At 37.2% G+C, this 11120-nt stretch overlaps 3 protein-coding genes across 3 annotated transcripts; 1 reads left to right on the top strand and 2 right to left on the bottom strand.

Annotated features, from left to right (window-relative positions):
* Positions 1–154: 154 nt before the first annotated feature.
* Positions 155–1130, bottom strand: LOC131783623 (melanocyte-stimulating hormone receptor-like). The gene has a single exon (XM_059100381.2). The coding sequence runs from the start codon at positions 1128–1130 to the stop codon at positions 195–197; it is 936 nt and encodes a 311-aa protein (XP_058956364.2). The 3' UTR covers positions 155–194.
* Positions 1131–4437: 3307 nt separating this feature from the next.
* Positions 4438–5969, bottom strand: LOC131783625 (melanocortin receptor 4-like). The gene is made up of 2 exons (XM_066165751.1): positions 5946–5969; positions 4438–5807 (listed from the first exon to the last, which is right to left on the bottom strand). Exon 2 carries the CDS (start codon positions 5649–5651, stop codon positions 4713–4715), a length of 939 nt encoding a protein of 312 aa, XP_066021848.1. The 5' UTR covers positions 5652–5807; positions 5946–5969; the 3' UTR covers positions 4438–4712.
* Positions 5970–7857: 1888 nt separating this feature from the next.
* On the top strand, positions 7858–8796 carry LOC131783626 (adrenocorticotropic hormone receptor-like). The gene has a single exon (XM_059100383.2). It carries the CDS (start codon positions 7858–7860, stop codon positions 8794–8796), a length of 939 nt encoding a protein of 312 aa, XP_058956366.2.
* The last annotated feature ends 2324 nt before the right edge of the window (positions 8797–11120 follow it).

Here is an 11120-nt window from a genome sequence, read left to right on the forward strand (position 1 = left end):
GTTGGAAGTGGCAGTCAAGACATGACTTCTTTAACAAATTTGGAACAAAAAAAATTGGTAAAGTTAAATAAATTTCCAAATGAGTAAGACAATCAGTAGAGAATATATTAATAAAAGGATGATGAGAGGGAATGGAGGAAATATGGCGCTCTGAAAGTCTTATCCTGTTAGCTTATCGTCTTCAATTCCATCCTTTAATGTTCAGTTGCTGGAAAGCAAAATAGTTTCTTTACCATTCTTATAACACTTTCCCGAATCTCCCGATATCGCCAGCAGTAAACCAAAGGGTTTAATGAAGAGTTCAGAAGAATCAAGAAAAACGAAACATGGTTCGCGAGTATAAATGACATATTGAGACTATCTGTTGTCAAAATGGCTAAAGTACACAAATAGGGGAAATAACAAACGAAGTAAACTATATAGACGTATAAAGTATTCAGGGCCGACTTTCCTTCTCGGAGAAAGGCTATTGAATTAACTTCTGACCTTCCTCTCTGAGCCTGCAATTGAGCCTGATGATACCTCACAACTTTATAAATGCGTATGTACGCCGCTGTTGTTACGACAAATCCAACAAAACCTACAACGATGACAACAAGAGTATTTTTTTCAGGAAGGACGACAAATATAGAAGCTGTGACAGTACTAGCCAACCATGACGCGGCCAAAGCCAAAACAATCTTTCTTGAAGTTACTAGCTCCTGATATCGGAGATGGAGAGAAATGGCGAGAAGTCTATCCACTGCAATGCCGGATATTGTCAAAAACGACGCAGAAGTTAGGAAAAGTAACAAGAAAAAACGTGTGTTTGAAATCGTTGGACAGAGGAAACTGATGTCATAATTTCCATATTCCGCCATCTTTAACATAACTGCGTTAATTACACCGAACATTAATTGAGCCAGCAAACCAACAGCGAGATCAGAGACAGCGAGACTCAAGAATAACTTTCTTAAATTGGCTGGAATCGACGATGATTTCCACAAGGCACGGATAACAAGGAGATTCCCAAGAACTCCCACAAGTGGAAATATTAAGTTTAAAACACAAAAAACCAACATGAATGTCTCATTATGACGAATGAGCTTTCTGTATTCTTCCACTTTCTGAATGCAGAACTCGGCAGCCATGATGATAGTGAATACGAAACGAAAATTTCGTAAAAAGAAAACAAACAAACAAATTTAATATATACTTCTGGGCTCCGTACATAAGCTACTCTTGTCCTACAGCAAGTGATTAAAAAATTTAATATCATGCAGTATTTGTTTCCATCCACTGGGTGACAATGACAATCGTACACATGTGTCCAGCTTGCAGGTGGGAGGAAGAACGTCTGTTATGCTTAGAGGAAGTTCACAACTGTAAATGATCGGTCATGGAAAACACAAATATTTGAGATATGGATCGGGACATCAATGACCGTTTTCTTGCCCTGAACTCTATTTTTATTCTTATGATAATTTCACTTTCGACTGCATCAAACCAGCGTTTTACTAACTTGGCAGGTTATCAAATCCAAAACTATATGTTTTAGTTTCGCAGAGAATCAAACAAATTTAAGCCACTGGAGATCTTAGTTCAACAAATGTCCTAGATGTATGATTTCTGACTGTCATTGGGTTCATGGTCGTGAGTGTGTTGTAAGGACACTGGTAAATAAAACTCAAAGCTGTCTTGAAAACTTGAACAGTTCTGAATTCATTACCTAATACAGCAATTTTAACACGCTATAGTATGCAAATTTTGGCGATGACATAAATATCGCATGTATCAATTAAAGTTATACTTCCCTTCAATATGTAGATCACGAACAGCCTTCCTTTTTGGCAAAGTCTGACGCGCGAGAAAGAAAACATCAGCGAAAAAAACTCCGGGACTTTTCGTATTTCACACTTCCAGAAATCCGCGGAGAAGGATGGAAAATAACTGGCTTCGAGTAGCTGCCAAATTCGAACAAGATGGAGTAGTTTTTATCAATTCAGAAGCGATCATGCAAAGTTTGTTATCACGATAGCCGATGTGACGCTGGCCACAATTATACGTCGTATACAACTTATTACAACGTATTAAACTTATAAATAAGATAGACAAGACCATAGCTGTGGCGTAACAGATAATTTCATTCTTTTTTGGGCGTTTCCCCGATCCGTTCGCATTTTTCAATTTAGTTCCTTTCGGTTTTATATTAGCATCGTTTTAAAAAGCTTTTATTTACCTTTTTCTCATACATTTAATGCAAGAAGATCAAGTTTTTTGTTTTTAATCGGATGTGATTAGTCATGTGCACAACATTTAGTGAATAATAAATTGTTGTGGCAGAATGGCTGTGGAATCTTTTGGTTTGGTTTCATCTTACTTTACAAGTTTCCTTGCTCTTAAACTTCCCTTTACGAAAAAATATCTACCACTGTAAACTTTCTTTTTCCCTCAAATGTTGCTGATTTTCTCTATAAGGTGGCTTTCCGGTTCTACTAGCATGTTATTAAAGCACGAGCTGATTATTGTCGTATGTTGTAGCGTTAAAACATTCATGAAAAGTTTGTTATAACTTTTCCAGAGATACTTTCATTTGGAGAATCCGTCAGATATTGTACGATAACTTAACAAACTGTGATGATAGTGTCAAAATTTTGCCAAAATCGCCATGAATACCAAAACAGGGCTTTGTTCATTTATTGCGAGGAAGTAGAGAAATGCTTCCTTAATTTGGTCTTAATCAATACCCTTATGCTAATGGTACATTTTTTAATTGTACAATATACACGAAGTTAAAGGAGAAGACTAACTGCAGTCTTTTTTATTGATATACAGTTTTTATTACCTATCTAAAACTATCCTAACCTTGTACCGTGAGAAGTCTGGGTAGGAGAGTACTCTGCGGTTATCAGAGTCGGCGATTGAGAAAATTATCAGGCTCCGGCAATGAGACAAATTACGGACTCGACGATTGTAACGAATAATTTAAGGACTCGAGCATTAATATAAAGCACGGTGATAAGTCGAAATCCATTTAGATAGTAAATACAGACATGGGAAATAATATCAGGCTCTGAAAATAATATCAGACACGGGAAATAGCAGACAATGAGGAGGTCTGAAAAAGGCAAACAATAACGGACCCTGTTAATTGATTTCCGACACGAAAATTAATTTTTCGATAGGGAAAATACCCAGACTGAATTTTGAACGGTATGTTACGGCATACAGACTGAATTTTGAACGGTATGTTACGCCATAGTTAAGGCACATTTTCCGGATCAGAAATCCTTTCATTAATGTTTTAACAAGGCTTGAGGCAAAGTAGAAGTTGATCTTAGTTGATCTGAAAATACCCGGTAAATAATCGTAAGTGTGCACATCGTTAATTAATCCATGGTTCTCGTGGATGAGTGCACTCTGTTCGCAGCCCAAAAGAATTAGATACCCGCAAAAAGCTTTCAACTTACTTTGAAATAATAGCCAAACGCACAGCTTGTGTTCGGATCAGTAATCAAGTACTGTCAATTCATTATCAATGCCTTTGACGCAAATGGTTGATTCAATCGATGGTTACTTAAGCTTTGCATATTTTGCAAATCGTGGTGTTCGGGGCAAGAAACATTTCACCTTCGACTTTAAATCATAGAAAACCTCAAAATTATGATAAACGGGGTATTTCGGATTTATTTGTTTTTCTTTGGTCTCTCTTCACTTTCAGCTGAGCGTTTGCAGCGCAAAATTTTGGCGGTAGAAAGATCCTTTTGGTTGAAGAGGAAAACAAGTAGATAAAATTAATGCACATAACTGGCATATGCAAAACTTGGCAGCCATCAGTCTAACAAAAGTCTTTTTGGTTTATCTTGAAGGCCTTTCTAAAGATGAGGGTCTCGATGGGGTTAACCAGTTGCTGTAAAACGGCAAAAAAATTAGCCGTAAAATTTAGCACATTTTTACCGTTGGTGGAAAAAAATTAACTGTAGAATTTTTTTCAGTGGTAAAACGGCCAAAATATCAACCGTAAGCCGTCGATGCAAACACCCCATCGAGACCCTGGTACATGGAAAGGAGCCAAGAGAAAATTAAGGAAAATGATTTTCTTTGGCTGGAACTTATTACCCTTTTATGGATTCGCATTTTTTTTTTACATAACAGAAATGTTGTAACACCACAGACCATCAAGAAGCTTAAGATCTTTATCTAAGAGGCTACTGATACCTGAAATCTTTACTTCAACTTAACTTTGATGTTCACGTTAGAATCACATGTTTCAGTAAACTAAGTCCCTATTGCCTAGCTATCTTTCAACACTCGACAAAAGGGGGGCACACTTTTCTAGTCAGATTCATGAAAAACTGGAACAGCCTGGAAACAACGCTAAAGAAATCAAGACATATAGATTTTCAAAGAGAATGATTTATAGTCAGCTGGAAAAACTAAAAGAATCCCTGAGTTTTAGCGCGTTACCTCGATAAAGATAATTAAACTACAATTAGACTTCCTATTTATTTAAAAACACGTCACCAATTTTAAATTTTATATAATACTGAGGTTTCATAGGATAATGTGAATGAACAAATATTTTACCAAGTGACCATAAACTGTGGTTTGTAACCTCTTGCATTTAATTACTCATTGTGACAAAGAAAAAACATATAACTGCCATTCTTTTCAACTTTGCGTATCCTTCATATATTTTTGTTATTTTTGGAGGTTAGCTGCCACTATGTTGGTTAGCGGCAAAACATCTTCTTTACCATCCTTATTACAATTTGACGGACTTCGCGATATCTCCAGCAATAAACAAGTGGGTTTAAAAAAGAGTTTAAAAGCATCAAGAAAAAGGATGTATAATTAGCTACTAAAAACGAAAGTCGAAATCTGTCTGTGATCAACATAAATATAGTGCATAAATAGGGAACGTAACACACGACGAAAATAACATAAACAAAGAAAGAATTAATGGCAGATTTTGCCTCTCGAAGAAAGGTCACCATTGTAACATGACTACCACGAGTGGCATCTGCTGGTCTGTTTTGGCAAGCATATATTTGGATACGGTGATACCGTACAACTTTGTAAATACGACAGTAAGCTATAGTTGTCATGGTAAATCCAACAAATGCAATCACAATGAGGATGATTCCTTTTCCCGGAAATGCAACAAATATAGAGGCAGCGATGCTACTTGAAAACCATAAGCAAATTAAGGCAATGGAAACTCGTGTTGACGTGACCAGTTCTTGATATCGGAGATGGAGACAAATGGCTAGAAGTCTGTCTGTAGCAATGGCTGTTACGGTGAAGAAAGATGCAGCAATGAGAAGAACGATAAAGAAGTGTCGAATTGATAAAATTGTCGGGCAGAAGAAGCCGAAGTCGTAGTTTCCACTTCCTGCCCTCTTTAACATCACTGCGACGACAATACCAAATGTGAGTTGAGGAATCAAAGCAACACAGAAATCAGAGACAGCGAGACTCATGAATAATCTCCTTAAATTGCCAGGAATCGACGAAGCTTTCCACAAGGCACGGATAACAAAGATGTTAGCGATAACTGTCACAATGGAAAATGTTACATTTAAAATACAAATTGTTGTCATGAATGCGCCATGATAAACGACAAGGTTTTTATATTCTTCCAACTTCTGCGAACAGAACTTAGCAGCCATGATAATCGTATAGGCCTCAAATCTCTCACTCGTTTTTTCACGATTCAAGATTATATCTCATTCAAGATTCGATACAATAAAATGGTGTCAATGGTCTCCCGAAATAAGCCAAAACTTCAAATCCAACTTCTGTGGGGACTGTGAGCGTGTGGCCTGCTGAAAGACGCGTAATTGGATATTGTTTTGTTATTGAAAATACAAACACGTTGTAGAAAGAGAAAGTAAAATTATTATTTCCTCTTGACTATAATCCCAAGTAAGTTTTTTCTATTAACAAAAATAGTAATATTATACCTGTCGGACTTTGTAATATAAAAGCTGCCGCACAAAAATAACAGACAATCGCTGGCACTTAGCAATTAAATAAACTGTCGCACTCTAACATCACATCAAAACATCACTTATCGCATTGTGATATTCATAAACTTAGAACACAGTCCAACCTGTTTTAAGTAGTATCGTATTAAGCGGTCACCGTGTATTATGCGGTGGGTGGTCAAAGTCCCGAAATTTTTTTCCGCCTCTTCCTGTAATTTCCACCTCTGTTATGCGGGTACCTCTATCAAGCAGTCGTGGTCACCCTTTTTGAGTCCAAACGGCCTGTTTCTGTCGTCTCCCACGTGTAGAAGCGGAACTTCTCAAAAAACTTAAGAATAATCCCACCAGTCAAATTTAATCCATGTTCATCTTCCGCAATCAAGTTTCCGTTCAAGTGTCGTCAACGCATTGTAAATTATCTTTCTTCTTTAGACTATGAGGAAAAATATTACGCACGTAATCACGCGAGTCATTTGCCGGTCAACCTGTATTAAGTGCTCATCTCACTTTAAACAGTTTCGACAGCAGATGAGCGGAGGGCAAGCAAACCCAATGATAGCTGTCATTCCAGTCATAAACAATGATTACAAAGTGCGGCAATTTTATCGCAAAGTACGAAATTTTTCAAACGCAAAGTGCGAGATTTTTTTTGTAAAGTGAGACAATTTTATTAGAAAGGACGACAAGTATTTCAATGTGCGAAGATTATTACGGAGTGTGACTTACAGAAAGTCTGTGATTTGATTCCCTAGAACATTTCTCTTTGTCCTGCGCTCGTGACAAGACGAAAAGATACCTCTTTCTATGAATTGTTACAGTTTTACATGTTAGAATTTTATTATATCTGAGTTCATGAAGGTTTACCCAACGACCAGTCATTATTTTTCACTTGGCGAGGAACGGGGAGGGGACGTTGGAGGATTTAAGGGAGGTCAAATGGTGTTCAAGGGGGAACCGGAGGGGGGATTAGACGTGTAGAAAATTGACCACCCATGAGGTGGAATCACAGAGTCTTATGGGAGATCAGGTAAATTTTTACGTAACACAACTAAAAAACTTCCCCTCCCCTCCCCTCCCCCCATCCCCCTGGCCCCCGCACGGTGATGAACAATAAGCGGTACCTTAAAAAGGTTGGTTGTGAAAGAACTTGCACGTTAATCATATTTGATTCAGGCAATAATAAGTGGTTTGCCCGGGAGAAAGTTTTATTTTCTAATGGCGAGGGCTAATGTTTACGCAAAGAACTGAGAGCATATATTTATGAATAAACGTCTTAAGAATTTCCTGAGGTACTTTTCCCACTTATTGGCTTCCTCTAAAGCAACTGTTTCTGTAGCTGAGGACAGTTTTATTCTCCATTCAGTCTAGACCAAAGGCTAACTAGCTCTATGCTAACTGACTTGCTGCTTTGTTATTTTTAGGACAGAAGACAGGGTAATCACTTTGTTATTATTGCTTTTTTAGAAAACAAGAGATTTTAATGAAAATGTAAATTCCTTTGTAAGACTACCTTTATTATCGTTGCTTCGGTTTCCAGTGAAGCCTAGTAAAAATAAAAGATTATAAACCTCGCTGTTTTCATAGTATTTATTTTTCCTCAATCGAATAACCTTCAATAGGAAGGTTGTAAAGAATTGTAGTTTTAATAGCCAATTATAGCGAGTGTCATTTCTAAAATTTTTTTTTTAGCCTATTCCCCTGCCCAATGTACAATTGTGACTTGTTGAAATTATGCCTTTGAAATTTCAAATTCATTACTTAATCATGAAAGAGTAATTTCTTTCCTGACAAGTTATCCAACCTATGAATAAACATATTTAATGTTTTTAGTTTTGGTCATTTGGGCCACGACTCTAAACCGCGCAAGTACACAAAACCGTAAGCTGATATGGCGGCCACGCTGTGTCTTCGGAAATTGAAGGAAAATGCAATCCTAGTCCAGTTTCAAGAGAATCTAACTTTGATAGCCTGTGTTTTGAACTTGACGTTTTCGATTATTGCAACAATTGGAAACCTACTTGTTATTCGCGCTCTGTGGAAAGCTTCCACGATACCTGTTAATGTAAAGAAGCTCTTCCTTAATCTTGCGGTCTCCGATCTTGCCGTTGGGCTGATAGCGCAATTAATGTTCGGAATTATCATGGCGATAATGTTGGATCTGTCAACTAGTGGGAGCAACAGCTTTGAATTTTTATGTCCAACGATTTTCTCTGTGTCTTATTTCTTTATTTTCCTCCTCACTTGTGCATCCTTCCTCACAGTCACCATTATTGCCGTCGACAGGGTTTTAGCCATCTTTCTCCATCTTCGGTATCAAGAACTTGTTACTTCCAAATGCATTGCTGTTCTGTTAGCACTTTTATGGATGTCAAGTTTTTTGGCGGCCTTTGTATACATTTATTTTCCTAACCAAAATAACATTGTAGTTGTGACCGTTGAATTTATTGGACTCCTCGTCACAACCACGGGCTATGTCCGTATTTATAAAGTTGTAAAATATCATAGGAATCAAATACAAATCCAGACGCTGGCGCAACAGCAAAATAATCAAGAAAACTTGGTTCTTCGACAAAGAAAGTCGACCATTAGCGCCATGTTTGTTCACATCTTTTTTCTAATGTGTTTTTTTCCAAATATTTGTTGTATAATTCTGCTGAGAGCAAGTGATTTTCGTTTATCGTTTCTGGCCGTCAATCATGTCTCAGGATTTCTCGTACTTCTAAATTCTTCATTGAATCCTGTGGTTTATTGCTGGAGATATCGGGAGATTCGTGAAATCGTAAAATCTTCACTGAAAAAGGGAATCGCTTGGTTAAATCCGCTGTAAGATGGAAGGCGACTATTTATGAAAGGAAAAACGCCTGGAGACAACTCATATTGGTGCTTAATACAGCTGACTGTCTCTGAGTGATATACTGTTAAATATTGTCTGCTCGCATTAGTTTTTCTAGTAAGTAATTTAGGAGGTATCTGGGATATTTGCGATAAAACAAGACTAGAAAAATCTTTAAAAAAACTTTTTTGTTGTTTTACATCCAAACGAAGACACAACTGAATCTAGCAAAAGACTAATTGGTCACGTATACGCCAAGCAAAAGTCCACAAGTTGTTGGCTGCAGTCCTAAGAGTGTATATATTTTGTACAGCTGTTAATACCATTTTTTAACAGAAGACACGCTTTCTCTAAATATTTAAGCTCAGTTTACCAGGAGCTTCATTATTAAGCCTTGGAACTTTAAGCAAATAAAATTTAGGTAGAGAGACAGCTGAGGCACTATATCCCTTTCACAAAAAACCAGACTGCGTTGTGTGCGTTGTAAATGCAACGATGAAAGATTTTAAGGTTACAGAGTAAATGCAAAAGTGTCGTGTAACAAAAGTTTTTGTTTGATTTTAATGCTGTCACGTGACGTTATCAAAATAAATATAAGGAATTATCAATCCTTTTGAGGTTTGAGTTTAGTTAGTTATTACAACAGCTAAAGAATTATCTTTCTACTAATTTTCTGTTTGATAGGGTTTTTCTTCTTGTGATAAAGCAAGGTTGAATTTCTAAGCTTTTGCATGATACATTATTGAAACATAGGCATGCTATGCATACAAGAGTCAATTTTTTGGGGGTGGGTGGATTAATTGAAACATTGTAAGTGATGTCTACATTTTTACGAACGGAAAGAGTATTAACGCGGAAAAGAACGAAAATGTCGAATTAACTCACATACAGGTATTTTGTGATCGATTGTGTGTGTTGTGCAAATAACTGTAACTAAAAATAAACTGTGCAGACTGAGAATTTTTCAAGTCTGGTGAGTGATGACATGTCATCTTACTTACTGAGCGTCATGCAATCGCTTTTCCACGATCAGCTTTCATGATGATTTGGTCTATTGTGGAATATTCCTGACCCATTTCTTGATGAAAATCGTTCTTAATACAATTTCAAGCCTTCATATAGTCTCCTCACTTTGCGCGCGAGTTGGTTGGTGTGATGTCTGTACAGATTTTACCAACTTAATGAAAGTGGATGTAGATGTAAATGAGATGTCAGTATTGAATATTTAACACGCGCAATATTCGAGAAACAATTGACACCGTTGCACGTGATCCGTATTATCATCTTTTTCAGCAGTATGTGTTTATTTTGTTGACAAAAATGCGCACCGAGACCAAAACTGTTCCCTCAACTATCCACTATTTTCACAGCAAGAGTAACACGTTTACTATCGATAATCTGATATCTTTCATCTGTCCAGTAGTATCGCATTTCTCATGAAACACGGTAAAATACACGTTAAAACAAGGCCGAAAAGCCAACATTTCTCATTCTAAAAGAAGATTTCATTTTACGAACCGCTCTCTCCGAATCCCGTATTACTTCGTTGAAATTTGAACACCTCTCAAACCAAAGAACAAAAACGACGCTCTTATTGGTGCGAGATACATACCCTTATGCGGCGATCTGATTGGTGCGAGCAACATACCGGTCTCTGTACGCTAACATAGATGTTATTTAATTTTTTTTTAAATAACTCAAAAATGCTCTCACGTAGGTTAAAAAAAGTGACTTATCCGCTGAGACTTCCCAATCTGAACAGTCCTTGTAAGAGAATAAGCACTCATATAGATGTTCATGAGCCCTCAGAAGACGAACACAGGCTTTTTAAAGCAAAACTCGATGACGCTCCCAGCCGCCACATTTGTGCCCCTCCAGAAATGTTGTCTCCGTACAAAGCTTCCGGCATGAAATATCGTACTGACCTGAATCTTTGCCAGACGTTTTGAATATTCATCTTCTCTTACCTCTTTGATGTTTGACTTAATTTTTTGAATGGTTTTGATGATGGTGTGACCGTGAAACCGACAATAGTTGACTTAAAGTCTCGTTAAAAGAAAAGGATGAAAACATGAACACATCACATGGCTGGTGTGCCTGCTAAGAGAAGAAAACGTTTGGTTGGAAAATGCGCCATGATTCGTCAACTGTTAAAACAGACAATGATTTTGAATTATCCATACAGCTTTGCTTTAGAGGTAATTTCTTGTTAGAGGGTCCATTATGTTAACCGCTTGCAGAAAAACGGCAAAAACATTTAGCCGTTTGGCGTAAATATCGAGAAATTTTAACTGTTCGGTTAATGTCATTTTTTTTTC

The sequence above is a fragment of the Pocillopora verrucosa genome, chromosome 4 (assembly GCF_036669915.1).
Source record: "Pocillopora verrucosa isolate sample1 chromosome 4, ASM3666991v2, whole genome shotgun sequence".
In the NCBI taxonomy this organism is placed as follows: domain Eukaryota; kingdom Metazoa; phylum Cnidaria; class Anthozoa; order Scleractinia; family Pocilloporidae; genus Pocillopora; species Pocillopora verrucosa.

Bases quoted from the DNA above. Each gene is read 5' to 3' on its own strand.
- LOC131783623 (XM_059100381.2), bottom strand. From the start codon at position 1,130: ATGGCTGCCGAGTTCTGCATTCAGAAAGTGGAAGAATACAGAAAGCTC.
- LOC131783625 (XM_066165751.1), bottom strand. From the start codon at position 5,651: ATGGCTGCTAAGTTCTGTTCGCAGAAGTTGGAAGAATATAAAAACCTT.
- LOC131783626 (XM_059100383.2), top strand. From the start codon at position 7,858: ATGGCGGCCACGCTGTGTCTTCGGAAATTGAAGGAAAATGCAATCCTA.